The 20,129-nt window shown below is 27.1% G+C and overlaps 1 protein-coding gene across 6 annotated transcripts in view; it reads right to left on the reverse strand.

Annotated features, from left to right (window-relative positions):
- Positions 1–19,613, reverse strand: part of LOC107440496 (carbamoyl-phosphate synthetase 2, aspartate transcarbamylase, and dihydroorotase rudimentary) — a 64,827-nt gene extending 45,214 nt beyond the window's left edge. For 2 of the 6 annotated variants that reach the window (XM_043042642.1, XM_043042640.1), the window contains exons 1-11: positions 16,873–16,986; positions 16,021–16,123; positions 12,944–13,213; positions 11,480–11,541; positions 10,365–10,439; positions 10,136–10,277; positions 9,091–9,259; positions 8,056–8,241; positions 6,648–6,749; positions 6,278–6,470; positions 3,807–3,938 (exon numbers count right to left, since the gene is read on the reverse strand). In XM_043042642.1, the coding sequence (XP_042898576.1) occupies positions 3,807–3,938; positions 6,278–6,470; positions 6,648–6,749; positions 8,056–8,241; positions 9,091–9,259; positions 10,136–10,277; positions 10,365–10,439; positions 11,480–11,541; positions 12,944–13,213; positions 16,021–16,105 (1,416 nt within the window). In that variant the 5' untranslated portion in view covers positions 16,106–16,123; positions 16,873–16,986. Of the gene's footprint in view, positions 1–959; positions 1,089–3,806; positions 3,939–6,277; positions 6,471–6,647; positions 6,750–8,055; positions 8,242–9,090; positions 9,260–10,135; positions 10,278–10,364; positions 10,440–11,479; positions 11,542–12,943; positions 13,214–16,020; positions 16,124–16,487; positions 16,987–19,441 lie in introns of those variants that run through there. The other 4 variants (XM_043042641.2, XM_071177522.1, XM_071177521.1 and 1 more) reach the window with 4 other exon arrangements.
- Between the last annotated feature and the right edge of the window lie 516 nt (positions 19,614–20,129).

The following is a 20,129-nucleotide window of genomic DNA, read 5'->3' on the forward strand; positions in this document are numbered from 1 at the left end:
CTTTTCAAGCAGTAGTTTTCCAAGTTTTAGTTTTCCCTGCAATAATCAAGCCTTCTGTTATCTATGTTGGGAGTGGTCAGACGAAGTAAATTTCTAAATCTGTCCTATATGGATTCGAGACATGGCACTGCGATGAAAATAACAAGAAAAAACTCCATGTCTTTATGAACAACTGTTTAAGAAGAATCCTGCCTATGAAGTGGTTCCTTAAAATTTGTATCGCAGAAATCTTTAAAAAAGCAAAACAGAACTGATTGATCAGGAAATTAAAAAACATAAATGTAAATGGATTAGTCATGTTCCATGCAAATCTGAAAAATTTAAAGTAATTTAAGTTTCTGATTGGAACCCTCAGGGCAATAGAAAAAGAGGAAGATCTAAAAATACTTGGAGCAAGACGATTGTAAACGAATTGAAAAAAATAGGAAAGACATGGTGATAGGCAAAATATCTGGCCACAAATAAAGTGAGATGGAAAGCTATGACGGAAGCCCTATGCTCCAATTCGGAGTGAAAAGAAATATGTATGCATGTAAAAGCAAGCAATTTAGCTTTTAAATTATAATATTTAGCTATACAGAGATGCCAACTTGCCCCGAACAGCGAATAAATATTTTCAAGTGGTAGTTTATTAATTGTGATTCTTGGTTGAATAAATTCAATTTATTAGATTTTTATCTACCACTATTTCTAAATAATTCGTAGGTTTATATAAATCACCACTTTATTATAGTTATGTCACGCTAAACTCTAAAAAGCAAGCAAAATTAGTCAAATATTTGCAAAATTTAGTTGTAGTTATTAACCGTTTTTTAAAGTATTTTGGCGTGTCCGGAGCAGTTGGCATCTCTGGCTACATTCTAAACAGCATTATTTTTTTTTTTTTTTTTGCAAATAAAATTAGATTTTTTTCAATTAAAAATTTAATCTTTAAAAATAAATAATAATCTATCACTTACTTCAGTAACATAATGACTAGTAATTGGTAGGAAATAGACTTTATCCGCTAACCCAGGAGAAGTTTGAACAGTAGCAATATTTGGATTAATAAGGACACTTAAGATATTTTCTTCTTTTAAAGCTTTTATTGCCTGAAAAATAATTCAGTAAAAAGAATGTTTCAAACCACATTATTTCAATCACACAATATAACAAAAAACTATAATTATCACTTTGAAACCTTTTATAATAAAACAATTTAACGANGGGGGGGAGGGGACTCAGTTGCGGTCTTTTGAAAACAAATCTCCCTCTTTTTCCTACATTCCAAGGGAGGAGCGTCACTAACGGTCACTCAATGGTCTTGGTAGATCTTCACTTCCCCTTTCTGGTGATTTATGGGTTTGATGCGGAAAAGAGAAAATGTGTCAAAAGACTTCGTTTTTTTAAATTTTTTTTTTTATTTTTTTAAAGGAAAGGGGATGATGGAGAGATGTTTGTTTATTTTGATTGTTAAAATGTGTCCGGGAAATCGACCCTTCCGGGAAAGGGACGTCCGAATATGGGACGTTACACTGCAATACCATTTAAAAGACTGACACGAGTCAAAACTGTTTTCTCTTAAAAATGAAAGTTTAGAGACGAAAATTTGTGAAATATTTTTTTTAAAATTCAGCCAATTTAGCCATGAAACAACATTTACTTCTTTTTATAAAATTCCAGTTTCCATCTCCATGTCCTCCCCACCCCCACATTCATAATATTTATGTTTTTTCATTGCTTGCATTGCAACTTAAAGTTCTAGTACAAGAGAATTAACAAGAAAAAATTTTTTCAACATATCAGCAGAAATATTACAAAATAAATTTCCCCTGAACATTAAAGTATTTTCCCTTATTTAAATTGATGTCAATACATGCTCATACCTGCCAGGGAAAAAAATAGGAACACGTCATGCGGTCGGGACATTAAAGTTTACTTCTTTACACTAAATGTTTGCATAATTGTAACTGTATAAGATTTAATGTAACAATTATTATTGATTATAATACATATCAATTGACAAGATTTCTGATTATTATTCTTATTCAGCAAACTAATTAAACAGAAATGATAGCTGATTTTAGTAATTTAAAACATATTTAAAAACAAAATATTTTATCATTACTCAAGCATATGTGACATAAAACACATATAAAAAAAATAATCAATTATTCTTGTTAAGTGCTACAGTTGTAGCAGATTTGGCTGATTTTAAAAACTTTTCATGAAACACTTGTCTATAACAAGGCTGAATCATTTGGGACTTGGTAAATCAAAATTGCCTGCAAAGTAGACGCATTCATGCTACCCCTAAACTCAGTCTTATTTTTTGGAAACATCGCACAAAACAACTTTGATGCATGGTCCGCAGCAACTAACAGAATATTGTGTTCAAGAAGAAATCCTGTGAACAATAGTTCGCTTCTAATTGATTGTAGATCAATAGTGGACGACACAAAATCGGAAATTTTTGCCGACTTTTTCATATTTGTATATGAGGTAGCATGCTTGGCTGTTTTCCCGTGTGAAATGATATCACACTTTCCGCTATGTGCTATACTAATGTCTGTATTGCAAGCAATACATAACGCGTATGATGTCCCCTTTCTTGATTTTTTGATGAAATCAAATTCTTCACTATAATTGTCGCAAAAACACTGACTTCGCCGAATTTTTGACATTTTTTCAGATTACCACCTGGAAAAACATTCAAAGCTAAACTCAAATCGAAGAAATGCGTTCCGAGTAAACATTCAACACCGGTACAGTTGCAAGTAAAAGACAAAGAGTCAGGAAGCTAAAATTTCCTCTTGGTGTCTGTGAAGCGACCTGTACATAGGTCATCAAATATACGAATGTAGCTAAGTGATAACGCGACTTGATTGGATTTCGCCAATCGGACATGGATCGCTTTATAGAGTAAAAGAAAAAATTACGCTGTGATGAAAAATCGGAACATTTTGACCCAAAATCGTATTATCGGAACAAGGCATAAAAATCGGAACCGTTCTGATAAAATCTGTACACTTGGCAGCTATGCATGCTCATCAAGTTTGCAGATTTTATTTCCTAATTCCACAGAAAAAATTTCATCCAATTTTGTGGTATAATGCCACGTGTAAAGTGTAAAACCCTTTGCTTAAAAATGACTTCTTTTCAAGCAGTAGTTTTCTAAGTTTTAGTTTTCCCTGCAATAATTAAGCCTTCTGTTATCTATGTTGGGAGTGGTCAGATGAAGTAAATTTCTAAATCTGTCCTATATGGATTCGAGACATGGCACTGCAATAAAAATAACAAGAAAAAACTTCATGTCTTTATTAACAACTGTTTAAGAAGAATCCTGCCTATGAAGTGGTTCCATAAAATTTGTATTGCAGAAAACTTTAAAAAAGCGAAACTAAACTGATTGATCAGGAAATTAAAAAACATAAATAGATTAGTCATGTTCCATGCAAACCTGAAAAATTTAAAGTAATTTAAGTTTCCGATTGGAACCCTCAGGGCGATAGAAAAAGAGGAAGACCTAAAAATACTTGGCGAAGGACGATTGTAAACGAATTGAAAAATATAGAAAAAGACATGGAGACAGGCAAAATATCTGGCAACAAATAGAGTGAGATGGAAAGCCATGATAAAAACCTTATGCTCCAATTAAGAGTGAAAAGGAATATGCACTTAAAAGCAAGCAAATTAGCTTTTAAATTATCATAATATTTAGCTACATTCTAAACAGCATTACTTTTTATTTTATTTTTGCAAATAAAATTAGATTTTGTTGAATTAAAAATTTAACCTTCAAAAATAAATAATAATCTATCACTTACTTCAGTAACATAATGACTAGTAATTGGTAGGAAATAGACTTTATCTGCTAACCCAGGAGATGTTTGAACAGTAGCAATATTTGGATTAATAAGGACACTTAAGATATTTTCTTCTTTTAAAGCTTTTATTGCCTGAAAAATAATTCAGTAAAAAGAATGTTTCAAACCACATTATTTCAGTCATACATAAAACTATAATTAGCACTTTGAAACCTTTTTTTATAAAAGAAATTAATCATATTCAATTAAACAGTAAGGTATAAATTAAAATGGTGAGATAATTCAGCATACATTACATGTTGCACTATTTATTAATAATAATTAATCAATTGAATAATTGGAACAGACACCTTTTTCCTGGCTCTTATTAGTTGTCTAGAGCGACACATATTTGGTTTGTGATGCAATATTAGCCCTTTATTTTCAATCCTTTTATATATATATATATATATAAGCCCTTTATTTTTAACATAATTAAGCTAAGAAGACAGGACAGTGACTTAAGGATCATCAAGATAACCCACAGGTCATTTATCAAAAAATTGAATCTACAAAGCAGCTTTGTTGAATTTATTCAAGAGATTTTTTTATTAGCTATCAAGTTATTTGGCTTGTGTTACTAGGAATTTTTTTTTGCTTGTCCTCAGCATAAGAGTATTTTTAAGCCTAATTATAATTTTTCTTTTTTTTAAAAAAATTAGAAAGCATTACTATATTCTGAAAATCTCTATAACATAGGTAAAGTATTAAGTCATATTTCATCTCCAAAAATATACTGATTCCATACTGACAGGACAGGTATCATTTAAATCACATGATTCTTTCCATAAGAAAAAAAAATTTAGTTCAATTGACATTATTTTTAAACAGTATTAGTATTTAAAAAAAAGGGTGATATATGATAATACATAGATATTATATTTAATAAATATATTCTTACGATTGCAATTTATTTTTGATTCTGTTTTAATTGATAATGAAATGTAATAAAAATAATTTAAAGTTTGATTCCATTAGAAATTAAGTTATGTTAAACCAAACGTTATAATAAATAACTATAATTTTTTTAAAAAGTTTTATCAATTAATCAACATTTTAAATTAAATACTATTTCAAAACTTTTATAATCTTATACAATATTTTAAGCTTAATAATTTTGATTAATTTACTTTTAAAATGCATTCACTATTTTTGAAAACATTTAACTAACCTTTGTTGAAAAGATAATTTTACAACTTCAATTACTCTGAATGAATAGATGAATACATCCAAGAAATCAACAATTTAAACATATCATTTATTACAAATATTATTATAAATTTGTTAACCATACCCATAAGGTGGAAAACAAATTTATTTCACTCTTCAATTAATTTAAATATTTTTCTTTAACTTCTAGCTCATTATAATAGAATGTTTTATTATGCAGATTTTCAGAGTTAAAATTATTTATAAATGTTAAAAATAAAAAAGAAGTCAAAGTCAACTAATTTCTATCATTATTTTACTCAGGAGATACTTAGCTTTCTTATGTTAAATTGAATAACAGACAATAGCACATATGTGGTTCAGTATGACCAATCAATTCAAAGCAATCACAGAACCTCACGTTAAAGAAAGATATGGTCAAGGTATCTGTTATATTTTAGATTTTCAAATTGATGACTTTCCACGACTAATTCCAAGAACTTTTCATGACTTCACGAAGTTACTATTTTCTCCCGACAAAAACAGAACAATAAATTTAAAAAGCATTATAATAACATTAATTGAAATGATAGATGTAACCAAAACAGTTATACTCTGCATCTTTATAATTACAGATTTTCAATTTAAAAAAAACAGAGGAAAAAAAGTGTAGAAACAATAAAATAGCTGAAAAAAATACAAAAGCAAATAATTTTTTTTCCTTTTTTTCTGCAGAATTATAATCTAAAGATACTTTTCTTGTTCATTGGAAAGGAAAGAAATACTCACAATTTTTATGTTCTCATTTTGGAATTAAAAAAACATTCGCCAATGACTGGCTTGCTTCAGCTAGAATTTCAAATTGATAAAATAAAAAAAATTCTGAAATCACAGAAGTTTAAAAGTTCACTCCAGAAATGATGTTTTTTCTTTCATTCTTTGAAAGAACACCATAATTTTTTAAGTACATGACAAAAACATTTTATATTTTAATAAAACATGACTGTGAGTGGGGATTTTGTTACAAATTCAGATATTCAGAACACCATGAAATTAGGGGGAGGGGTAAAATCCATTCTGAAAATTCGGTGACCTATTTCCATGATTTTTCAGTGACCTAAATCCAAGATTTTTTTTTAAAAAAAATAGTTCAAATGATGACATTTCATGACAAATTTTGTTCAATACCAAAATTCATGACTTTTCTTGACTTTCCAGGTGCACGGATACCCTGTAAGGCTCTTTAATATGAATAGTGAATTTAACAAAGAAGAAAAACGAACCTGTGAGCCTGAATAATCGAATTCTCCAGCTTGCCCAATTGAGAGACCACCTGATCCAAGAATAATCACTTTCTTCCTTTTACCAGGACTTTTAAAATCACCCTGCTTTGCTTCGCATATAAAGGGATCATATTCTTCCATCAGCATGGTCTGATTCTGATAGAACATTTTAATTCTGTCGTCTATTCTTAGTCTGGAATTAAATTTAATCAATGAGATAAATTCCACAACAACAAAAAAACAATGAATTTACAATTTTACAATTTTTTTATTTGAACTAAAAAATTAACAGCATAAACTATAACAATTATACAAATTATGATCATGCAATCTTACATATATATAAATGGAAAACACAAAAAATACCAACCCTTTCACATTTCTTTTATGATCTAGCATAAGATCAACAAAGAGGTCAAATAAAAACTCTAAATCTTGAGGACCAGCACAATGCTCCGGATGAAATTGCACACTACAAAAAAAATTTTAATAATTAATGTCAACTAGAAAAATTATAAAACAAGAGAAAATTTTTAAACCCAAATGTGTGCCTTTCTAAGAAATAAAAGATATCATTTTTTTAACTGGTTCGGAGTTACAGAGCATGACTAGTTGCCTAAATCAGTGTAATAGCACCTTGATTGGAAATCTCCTTTCCTGTAAACTAGACCAAAATGTATTATGAATAGGCATAGTTTGATCACTGATTTTTAACCCTTAGTAATAGCAATGAACATTTCCGCAGCTCTTTTAAACAAGTATCAGCCACTTTTAGTTTGGAAGGTTATTCCAAAACGTAAGTATGGCTTTTAGAAAAATAAAACGTATAGTTGGATTTCTAAAAGAGGATGCAAAGCTGAATGGGTTAATAAATATGGTTGGAAAGTAATAAAGTAACAAACATAGTCATTAAATAATAGTATTTATAGGCACTAGCATACTTAATAACCATAATTTGATTGCTTTTTTCACAGCATGCATACATACAAATAATAATAGAAATTTTAAAAACAATTATTAAACATTGAACAATTGTTTCAAAGTTGTGTTCAAATGTATTCGATTCCTCAAAGCTTGGCTTGCTGAATTGCTCCATTAATATGTACTTTATTTCATCATGGCTGGTTGACAAATGTTATGGCAAAACAAATGTGTACTGCTGAATTATTTAAAGTAGAGATTGTGAACCTATAGCATGCATGCCACTAGGCAGCATGCAAGAGTTCAATTTAAATTACTTTCATTCAATTACATTCACTGAAGACATTTTTTAACACCAGAAACGGTCAAAGGCAGATTCAGGGACAAGTACAATTTTAGGCACACCATTAAATCATTTTCCAGGATGCAGGGCAGAAAGTTAGTGTCCCTGAACTATAGAACTTCATGTCATAGGTGAGACTGACCTTTTCTTAAGATGTAAGTAAGTGTGATGATTGGCTGTGAGAGAACCCAAACTAAATTGCAAATTAAGAGAAAATTTGCTTAATGTTGAGAGCAGATATTTTGATTAATAAATTCTAATATTTGGATGTAAAAATCTGCTTCTAATAAAAAAAAGTCATTTCTGATTTAGAGCAAGTCAAATAATTCAATAGTCAATTTAAATGACTTTATAATAACAAATAACATTAATAACAAAGAAACAATTTGAAAGATATGCTGACATTAAATAAATAAAATTCATACTAGTAAAACTAAATGGTGAATAAAATAAAATGAAGTCAATATCAGTAATCATAATTCAATAACTAAAATTTGCACCTGTAAATACAAACCTAAAAAATGGTAATTTTTTATGATAAACTCCTTCATTTGTTTTATCATTTGCATTTGTAAATAAAGGAAGCCAATCTTGTGTCAATGAACTAGCATCAACTGCAAATCCATGATTTTGAGAAGTTATGCAACAACGTTTAGTGTCCAGCAAAATACAAGGTTGATTATGGCCTCTATTACCATACCTGCAAGTAATAAACAGATTAATATTAAATCACATAACAAAATTTTAAATGGTAGACAAATTTAACTGTGAATAAAACTAAACAAATTTGAAAAAACAAACATAAATAATTTTAAATAAACAGACACACATTTTTGGTACCATAAAACACCTTGTAAAGTGCAGAAACTCAGAATCAAAAGAATTTCCATTTTCCATTCTGTATTTTGACACTATAGATCATTAGTTCCCATTTTTTTTACCATGAAACCCTAAAGGACTAACCTTCTTCAGTAACAACTGTAACTAAATAAATAAAATTCCTTGCTGTCAGCATCTGAACAATACATATTACATATTTTAAGAAACATTTAATGTGAAGAGAGAAATTAATATCTGACTTGAAAGTGAGTTTTATATCAGACAGTTGATGTTGCAGGCCAGGAGCGGCATCTAGTCTATGCATAAGCTAAAAACGAATAAAGCTGACTCATGGTTTTTGTTAAAATGAAATTGAACTGTAATAAACATTGAGAATATAATTGCCTGGGTAAAATAATTTTTATTATATTATTATATTTTGTCAATTTGTTTTAAATTAAAAAATTCAATGGAAAACACTAATATAATTTCTTATAAAGGTATGTCTCATAATTTTTTCGTTATTAGAAAAATGTTTTTTTTTTTTAAATTTTAATTTTTTTTTACTGTTACTTAATTAAAAATCTTCATTAAAAAAATAACCAAGACATGAAATGAAAAATAAAAATTTTCGGAACCCTTGTCATCCTTCCACAGAACCCTGGGATTCTGTGGAACACCTTTTAGGAACCACTACTACTATAGATTAAAAATAATAATAATAACATACTCCAGCTTATAAGTTTTGGCACCAGCTGCAATGGATAAAAGTTGATGTCCTAAGCAAATGCCAAATATTGGTTTACTCCCAGGAATAAGCAATTTCTTGATGTTCTGGACAGTTGAGTTGCACATACTAGGATCTCCAGGACCATTGCTCAGAAACAAACCATCAAAATCTTAAATGATAAAATATACTTAAAATATATCTTCCATGAACAAAAAATTATTCATTGAAATTAATTTGCAATAACAATGAATTTGTTAAAAGATAAATATCTTATAACAAAAAGATTCTACAGGGAATATTTTGAAACTAGGAAATATGTAAGACTAAATTCTCTATATATTGAATAGCTAAGGCAGCTATTTCAAATAAGATATTTGCGCATCTTTTTTAATTAACTTTATTAATAAAAATACTAACACTTGGTTTACGTTTAGTATGCTTAAGTCAGTTATATAAGTAATTCTACAAGCCACAAGTAAAAAAAATTCTAAGTTAGTGATAATTAAAAAAATCCTCAAATAAAACTAATTCTCTGGAAAAACAAAAACAACTTACAGTAATTTTCTTTAACGAAGGAAAAAAAAACTACTTTAAACATAAAGAAAAAACATAACATTGGTATAGTTAGCACTAACATGGCATTAAATTAGAATTTTAAATATATTTAGCAGAGTAAGAAAAAAATTCTAACTACAATCTAAAGAATAACAAATGCAATAAAAACTAGAACAGTTATATTAAAAATATTGCAATAATATATACATTAATAATAATCTAAAATAAGTTAAGAATAATATATATACAGTCAATATTGCTTGTAAAAAAGAACAAATTTTTTTAAAAATTTTTCAATGAAAATATTTTCTTAATAGCTAATAAAAATAACATTTAATTGTTAGCGATAAAAACTAGCAAAATAGTATTTTAATAAAAGAAAAATATTTATAAGCTCTTCATAAAATTAAATTCCATTAAATTGGCACAATTATTTAATTAAAATTATGATATTGTCCAATTATAATTAGTATTATGTTAAAATACTCACTGTCAAGTTGCAGAGGATGATCCCATGGTACAACTTGAACAGCAGCACCCCTTTGTAATAAACATCGCAACTGATTATTTTTCATCCCACAGTCAACAAAGAGTACTTTTGGTGATCCACCAGGGTTATATATTTTTGGTTGCTGAAATATTTCAATATTTTAATATGTTGTTAAAAAAATTGTTATCTTTGAAAAACATATAATTAAAAAAAAAACTTTTAAACTAACCTTAATTGATACTTCTGCAACCAGATTTCTGGTATTTGGATCAACGAAATCAAATGGCTTATCATCTAAAATAATCTGAAATAAAAAAATTTTAAAAAATGTTATCTAAATTAAATTTAGTCAAACTATAAAATTTTTTTACACATCCATAAAAATTATATTTCTGTTAGTAAAATTGTAACTTTACTTACAATTATCAAGCATCCTAAAAACTATCAACGATTTGAAAAATCAATTAAAGTAAAACGAAAAAAGAAAGAAAGAAAAAAATACTCAATTCCGTTTCTTGGAAACAGAATGCAGGTATTTATGTTAGGTATTTATTCTCAGTGTATTTTAAAAAACAATAATAAAGTTCATTAAAAGATAGGGAGATTTAAGTTATTNAATTATAAAGCATCCTAAAAACTATCAACGATTTGAAAAATCAATTAAAGTAAAACGAAAAAAGAAAGAAAGAAAAAAATACTCAATTCCGTTTCTCGGAAACAGAATGCAGGTATTTATGTTAGGTATTTATTCTCAGTGTATTTTAAAAAAACAATAATAAAGTGCATTAAAAGATAGGGAGATTTAAGTTATTTTATGTAAAATTTCTGTTTTTTAAGAACACCAGCAAAATTTTAGAGCATTTTTAAAAATTTTAAAGATTCTGAAAAGTTTTAGGAATTTTAGGGGGAATGTGACTCCTTATTATAATAACCAATACATAAAGTGCGGTTTGCTATTTTATAGAGAATACTATTTTAATTCCTATTAAAATGCCTACACTAAACTAGTTATTTAAATGCAATAACCAAAATTTGACTGTTAAAAAATATAAAGTTTTTTTTAATACAAAATAAGATCTTGTCAATATTGAGTTTATTCATTACTCAAATAATGAATGAAATAAAATATTACTAATTAATATTATTTGTGACTCAGAAATCATATTTTAAATCACATTAAATTAGTCATTTCTTAACAAAGTATAAATTTCTTTGCCATTTTATTGCTTAGTTATTAAAAGAAAATCCATCCTCTTTTCGTGTAAAAGTAAAAACCAATAACAATAAAAATTTTATTTAAATAGAATTAACAAGAGTAATTTTAAATAACCAAATAACAAATACCTTCCCTAAGCATCCATTTTTCTTACTGCGTATTCTCTTAGTTAAGTCACGTGTATCAATACCTAAAATTTTTCAATCATTATTTTAGAACGCAGCTGACAACATGGCACAACTTACAATATAAATATTAAAAAAGATAAATACTAAATAAAATCAAATAAAAATTTCTAAAAATAATGAACAAAATGTAATTTAAAAATATAAGAAATTTTTATTCAGAATTTCAGAAAACAGACAGATAAGTCCCTGACCACCTCAATCTCTAGTCAAGATGTGGAATTGACAGAGAAAATTCTGATGCTGAAGTTGCCAGACCTACCTCCTGTGCATAATAACTAAACTAAGTATTGTATTTAAATTATCTCAGACATGTTTCACCACTCAGCCATGCTTCACCACAAGTTTCTAACACTGTGCTTTCCAAGCATTGTTTTTTTTTTCTTTGAAAAAATATTAACTGCTGCTTTTTGTTCTAGAGAACCCTTTTCTTATTTTTGAATGATGTATCACAAACTAGATAGAACCAGAATTATTCACAGGCTGATACATGAAGAACATTGTTTATAGTATAGAAGCAGCCCTACTTTTGTAATGATTTATAATATTGGAAGCCATTTTATTATAGTTAAATTATTTTCAAGTTGATCTTTAATAATACTTTTAAGAATATAGTCTAAGAATATATATTAAGAATACATTCTACATTCCTTTAAGAATATATTCTAAGAATAATAAATTATTGATATATTCTTTTAAAAATAGTAATTCCTTACTAGTTGAAATTCTTTGAAAACTTATTATGTTTCATTTTGTGGGGATATACTTTTTAATGAAATATATAAAAAAAAAAAATATTAGAATAGCCTTCAAAATTATTCATTTTCAAAAATTATTCATTTTCAAAAATTGATATTAAGTTATAAACTAAATAGACAAAATAAGAAGATTCACAGTAGGTATTCATGTGTAATGAAAATTAAAACTAAAAATTTATTTCTCTTTCATATTGCAATTTGTTGGCAAGTTTGAGTTTCGCCAGTAGCGGCAGCTCCGTTCCCCCAGCTCACTTTGTATTAATTTTCCATAAGCTCTCGTGCTTATTGTATTTCGTTATTATTTTTCATTTAAATAAAAAACTTGTTATTTTTATGAACTATTTCCTTTACTTGACCTATGGATACTTTGTTATGGTAGGTTAGACCCTACACAATTAAAAACCAATTTAATAGATTGCATCAGTATGAATCAACAACAAAAAAAAAATTTCTTTATAAGTTTAGTTGTTTAAAGATATGCATTCTTTAATCTTCAAAAACTATCAACAGATTAACAATCTTGCATTGCAGTGCAGATGTCATAAACAGAAAATTTTATGTTTTGGCAACATCATTAGTGAAAATATAGACTTTTATGATTTCAAAATGAAAAATAATAGTTTAAATCATCAATGTAATAAACTAATACCTTGAATTCCTGGTACACCATTTCTTTTCAACCAATCATTTAAAGATTCTGAAGCACTCCAGTGACTGTGTTTTTCACTCAATTCTCCAACAACTAATCCAGCAGCCCAAACTTTCTCTGATTCAAACCATTTCAATATACCATGTTCATCTCTTTCTTCTGGTCCAATACCATAATTTCCAATCAAAGGATAAGTCAAGACTAAAATTTGTGCATGATAGGAAGGATCTGTCAAAGATTCTGGGTATCCAACCATTCCTGTCTGGAATACTGAAAAAATTTAAAAATATAATTGTTAACTTTCAGATTAACATCCAATTTCGTCCATAAAATTTATTCCATTAAACTTTGAAACATTGTGCTTCATAAAAGAATAAAATGTATTCACAATTCTTTCAAAAATTAGACTGTGCTCCCTAAATATTCACGAAGTATAAATTGATTCATAAGCAAGGCAATCCCATCATTAATTTTCATAGTTAAATTAAGTTTTAAAATTTAAATTCAGTCTTTAATTTTTAAAATTTAACTGACCTAGCAATTTTTCCAAATTTAAAATCTGAAGTGCAAGTTTGGTTAAGTTGCAAATTACCTTTTGTTTCTTTTACATTCACTAAGTTTTTCTTTCCTTTTGGACATAATCTTTTTTCCAAAAATTTTATTTCGGATATTTTTTATAGTAATTTTTGTGTAGAGATTTTAATTGGTAGTTTAACTAGTCACAATCGGGTGTTAGGCAATTCTAATATTTTCACTTCTATTTTGAATGTATTTTTAAGTGTATTCGGTTACTATTACTTTTCAATTTGTGTTCGATCATTTTCCTATCTTTATGTTGGAATTAAAGCTCAAAAATAAAGAAACGATTTGTTTATGGAAATTACTGAGCCAGATTATGAGCTAATTACCATCATTGGACTCCAAAATAATTTACTGTTGCTAACTTTAACAAAACTACAATTATAATTAAACATTAAATAAACTAAAAAAAATATAATTTAAGAGAAATGAAATACACAATATTTATATATATATCTTTCTAATTACAAGTTATTAAAAAGAAATAACTTAAATTTAAATATTTTAGACCTTTAATATTATATTTTTCCACAAAAAATGCAAAAAATTTTAAATTGGAGCTGTAATCTGTCAGAAATATAAAAATTTATAAAATTTTTTTTTTCAAAATTGCCATATTAAATGGTTTTCCATCACCCTGCAGAACTGAAATTCTTAATCATAGGATTGAGTTTTTGCTTGCCAAAATCATTCATCACTGCCCTGCAACCACTAATCTTAATTTCTATGAATAAATTCATAGTTTGAAAAAGAAATCAGTTCTGTGGTTAATCATCATTTCATTCCACCATCTAAAAATTTATACCTGAATAACTAATTACCTTTCTCGTATCATTTCAACCATATGTTAGGAAATCTATTTCTTCTTTTTTCCAGACATCTTGCACAACTGAAGTTATCACTTAACTCTCACCATACTTGTTAACTTATTTATCCACTTTTCTTTATTTGATTATCTTATTCAATTATTCGAGCAAAAGAAAAAAATATAGAAATTACAGTAATAAAACTGCAAAATTCAGTAATTGTAAAAATAAAATTACAAAATGTTGAAATTATAAAAGTTCAAATCTTTTACCTTTTGGATATTTTTTTAAAGAAACCCTTTTTTTTTTAGACAAAACAGGCTTAAAACATATGTAGTTCAAAGATTTATTTAAGAATTAAAAATGCAAGATAACTAGCTCAGAATAAAAAATATATATAATTTTTGCATAAAAATAAGTTTAAAACTAGCAATAGTTTATATTTAATTACAGACATTATTTTTTAAATTCATAAAGCATATATTATTGATTGCATTCAAAAAGCTGCAAAATTTTCATTTAGAAAAATATTATATACTTTGTTTTTCTGTCATTCTTCTTTAATTACGAATGAACATTCTTAAAATCCCATTTTGTGATGTTACCAACTATACACAGAGTTCTCGCAACGAATAAAAAAAAAGGGCAGGGCGCTTTACTCTCTGAAAAGGGCACTTTGAGTTTCGAAAGGGTACTCAACATTGTAAATATTTATCCAAATGTATAATAACTGAATATTATGTAACAACTGAATTTTATGTTCAATAATTTTTAAGTTATCCAATCATTCTATTTTATGAGTATATTTCAAATGGTAATTCTCTTTCATTATCAAAATAAGGGGAAAATTTGTAGTTTATAAAAATAATTAAACAAATGCTAAAAGTCGATTTTTCTGCCTATATATTTTTCAAAAAGCTAGCAGAAAAACTAGCAAAAAAAAAAAAAAAAAAAAAAAAAAAAAAAAAAAAAAAAAAAAAAAAAAAAAAAAAANCTTAAAAAATTAATATCTCCCCCCTTCCAAAAAAAAAGATTCTTATAAAAGTTTAACCAGTTGAGAATAATCCTAACTAAATATTTGTAATAGTAATCAGAATCAAACCTATAAACACAGGTAGTTTTACTAATGTATAATTATTAATTAAAAACAACAAATAAATTGTTTCAAAACAGAATATGAATAAAAAGGCAGTGTTTTTAAGGGATGCCAGCTTACTATTACAAAAAGGGCAAAAGGGTGCATTAATTGGGATCAAAGGGCAAAAAAAAGCACTTAGGGAGATCATTGCTGTACATTTTACAATGTTTTCACATTTAGATACATAACACCTATTCTTTTACAGCAAAGCCTTACATGATTTACTATCCAGGGGTCTGTCTAGGTTTTTCTGAGAGGTACCTATTTGTGAAAATTTAGACATAATTTGTGAAAATTAAAAAACCAACACAAAAATATGGTATAAATATGGATTTATCGCTTCCTACGGGATACAAAAATAAAAGTTTAAGAAAAGTAATTTTGTTTCTCTTAAAGTTGAATTTGTGAAGGTACCGCTAAACGGTAATAAATTTGGCCTGAACAGACCCCTGGTATCGTAAACATTACAATAATTTGGTATAACAAATAATTAGCAAGCTAATTTTATAAAAACAAACTCAACATGATATAGGTATATAATTTTTTGAATTTACCAATTTCTCCAGAAACAGGCTTTTCAGCACCAAATATGGTCCCTTTATAAACAGTTCCATCATCTAAAACTAAAGACCCTTGCATGTCTGTGGAATTCTAAAGCTAAAATAAAGAAGATCTTTAAAATATATATTGCTTTAAATATAATAAATTAAACTAAACTTATAGTAAACCTTACACTACTTCTCTTAGTCTGTCCTTTTAACATAAAATTAGTTACCAATCAGGTATTCTTATCTCAATGTTTACTTTTATGAAAAAATTTAAGACAATCTATATTTTTGTTTAAAAAAATAATTTTATTTAAAGCATATTTTTAGTAAAATGATAAAAAATTAAGTCAAACTTTCAACAACAAAATTGATGTGAAGTTTTAAACAAACAAAACATATTAAATTTTTGTTAAGGAATACAGATAAAAGCAATTCCTAAGTTGAGCAAAATTTGAAAATAAATTGAAATATACTTTTTATCAGGGATGCACAATATGTTCGATCACACAAATGAGGTTTGTAGGAAATTCAGGCAGCCTGGGAAATTTTTAGTCTAATTAATATAAATATAAAAAATATTTACAAGTGATTCAGTATGCATATAAATGCTTAATGAAATCCATTAAAGTTGGATATTAACTTATTTAATATTTTGTTAAATTTTTCGTTACTTTCTACGTATTTAATTAAAATTTAATAGAAAATTATGTGGTTGAAAATCGTTCAGACACAGAAACAGGTGAGTCGAAATAAAATGCTTGAGTTATAATCAATAACTTTGATGAAAAAACTATTAAAGTTTAAAAAAATTTAAATATTCCACACACATTTATAAACAAAATAATTTATAATACGCACGGCGTAGGGTTTTAGCTGTCACGTCTTGAGATTTTTAAAACACATGTGCCGCTGTTCATTTGCTCTGCGACGATGGGCAACTTCTATGCGCAGCTTAACAAGGCGATGCCAGATCTACTTAACATAATAAGAAACCGGTTATTTGTTTATTTATTTTACTACCACGATCTTTCAGAGTGGGCATCCCCATTCACGTCATCAATGGAGACATAAAAGTAAGAAATAATTTAACCAGAGTTAACAGGTTCAAAAATTGTAACAAAAAACAAAGTAATTCATATTAACAGGCAGAAACTATTCAAAATATGGCTTATTATTTCATCAGGATTGTAATGATACATTGTTTTTTTAAAGGGGGAAAAAACGATTTTGTTTCACAATCAACTGTACAGTGCCCAAAAAAATAAGCGAAACACCCTAAATAATTTTGATATAATGATCAGATTTTCAAATACTGGGACTCAATCGTAATGGTTTGAGGGGGTTACCTCAAATATGCTAATTAAGACGATATTTTAAGTTACGAAATCAAACACAAAAACGTACTTCCTCTGAATAAACATACCTTTTCTTTGATGATTTCGGATTTTTGACCTCCAAAATATAAAGGGTAGCTTCATTATAGTCCTGATAGTTTGGTCAGGAGAGCGGTTCATTCAACGTTTGGACCCCTTAATGTTAATTTCATTTTTAGCGTATTTGGCCATATCTCGATTTTTTTTTTAAGCGAATTTAAAAAATTTTGCTCATGATTTCAAAATTCGTTTATCTAAAGTTAATTCCATGCAAAAAATAAAAACTTTTAGTAAATATTTTACATTTTTTATTATTTTATTTAATTACAGTTGAAAACATTTTGAATTGTTAAGTAAAAAATTTCTTGCATAATTTTAAAGAATGCAATTTTACAGGGTAAAATTCAAAATTTGAGCGCATCGGTCGAATATTTACTGAGAAATTGATTTTTAAAAAATTCGTATACATATTTTTTTTCACAGTGTACAATCACTGTTAACACTAATTCACCACTCCTTACTTAGTTTATTATGAAAGTTTAATTACTTTTTTTTTGTTGAGAAAAAGTCCTTAAATGATAATTCACTTTTTTAGCTTTTAATTAATAATGTTTTCTCAATTCCTTGTTGCCTGATTTGAATGTTAAACGCTTAAATATTTTATTTGAGAGACTATTATTATGGTGACAAGTTTTTATCGCAACCATTTTCCTTCTAATTCACTATATAGAGCTTTTTTTTTTTTTTTTGCTTTTTTTTTCTTTTGCTTTTTTTGACGTCTGAATAGTCTAAATAATTTTTTTCCTCCTCAATTAAAATAGCTATCGAACATTGACCTCAGAATTTGCAAAATTTAAATCGTTTTCACTCTCTTTCAAACAAGTGATTATTTTCATAGTAAAAATTCTTTTATCACTCAATTTGCAATCGCAAAAAATCAAAAAAAAAATAAATAAATAAAAAAAAAACATAGAAGTTTTTATAGAGAAATATCTTAAACAGTTCTTTTTTAAAAAAAAAAAAAAAAAAAACTAATTGTAAGCACCATAACATGATGGGGAAAAATTATGAATAGAATAATTATTTATGCGCTAGTTAAAGTAATTTAATTATTACCATATTCCAAGATTAGATTATGAATTATTCAAAAAAGGCTAGATATTTACGACTTAGTCGAATAAATATGAGCATATCGTGTTGTATGGAAATTTATAAAGGGTAGAATTAATTAGTGTACAGCAGCATTACTTTTTTTGTACAAAATATTTATATGGTAACATCACTGACATCGATAAAAAATCATTGGTAATATTTGAGGATTTTTCGTAAAATACAAAATTGTAAACATTTCCATTGTTTTAAATTTTATTCCAATTAATGAAATCAAATAAAAATCTACTTATTGTTCTCAGTTTTGAAAATCTTTCTCTTATATTTACTTTATGTATACGTGCTTAAAATTATGACTTTTAATGTGTCGTTTAAGACTTAACTTTGAAAAATTTATTAAAAAATCATATCTCTACTTGAATTTAATATTTTGCCATTTTACTTGTCTGACAGCTTAAAATTAAACTTTCTATTGCTCTTAAATTATCTTATTTTTTGTCAAACTCTTTTAAACAAAACAACAAATGTTTGAAAACTATTTTAAGTGTGAGTGTAAATTAAAAAGTATTAGAAAATTAATTAAATTAATTAAAGCAATTAATTCAAAACTACTCCGCCAATTTATTAGATATTTTAGTCAACTTCCAAATCGGTCGAACACATTTTGAATAAAACATAGGTAAGTATTTTTTCATTTGTCTTTGGACTGCCATTTTTTAAAATAATTTATAAATATTTGCTCTTTAACTCTTTACGCACCAGTATTAAACGGGCCGTATTAACTACAAAATTTTAGGCCGAAAGACTACATCGATAAAATATATATCACAATTGCTTTTCACGAACTGTTATTTAATTGGAAAAGTTTTTTCAGCTTCATATTTGAGTCAATAGAATAGTAGCAACTGTAATTTAAAATAATACTTATTCAAACATTTACAAACCTGTGTGGAATGTTTCTTTTCGAGAGGTTGAGGTCAACTAACATTAACAATAGCCAGGATTTCTCCACAAAATATTTTCTGTTATCGACTATGAGTGGGGAGATAACAGTATCATCTATCTAGTCCAGTAACTTCTCGGCCAATTTATCTGATAGTTAGTCACAGGTGATATCTTGAGAAATGACCCGAATGGGAAAAGGTGATGGGAAAAAATAAATAAATAAATAACATGAGGGTGCAAGTATTTCAATGAAAGACAAAGATAAATGTTTGAGTATCAATAGGTCCATAAGTGATCTCTAGTCAGTCATAGGCTGGTACAATCTGGACTTATAGAGCAAAATTATACAATTTTGCTTCTGGACAGTGCTTTGACAATGGCTAATTTTTTAAAATTTTGTCTACTTTTGCAAAAAAAAGTGAACATTTTAAGCGATTGAAGAAACTACTAATATTTATTTTTATTTTGAGGCATTTCTCAAAATTTGGTTAACATTACAAAATTTATTTATAAAATGAAGAATCATTTTAAGAAATAAGTGTGAAATAGTTTTCTAATATTGTAAAATATTCATATTAATTTCATATTTATTAAAAAAAATTATAATAAAATGTACATGGGGTGATTTCAACGAAAAAAGGGGCGATATGCAAGCAATTTTTTCAATCTTCTTCTGTTGGCGTGACA

The sequence above is a fragment of the Parasteatoda tepidariorum genome, chromosome 2 (genome assembly GCF_043381705.1).
Source record: "Parasteatoda tepidariorum isolate YZ-2023 chromosome 2, CAS_Ptep_4.0, whole genome shotgun sequence".
In the NCBI taxonomy this organism is placed as follows: Eukaryota; Metazoa; Arthropoda; class Arachnida; order Araneae; family Theridiidae; genus Parasteatoda; species Parasteatoda tepidariorum.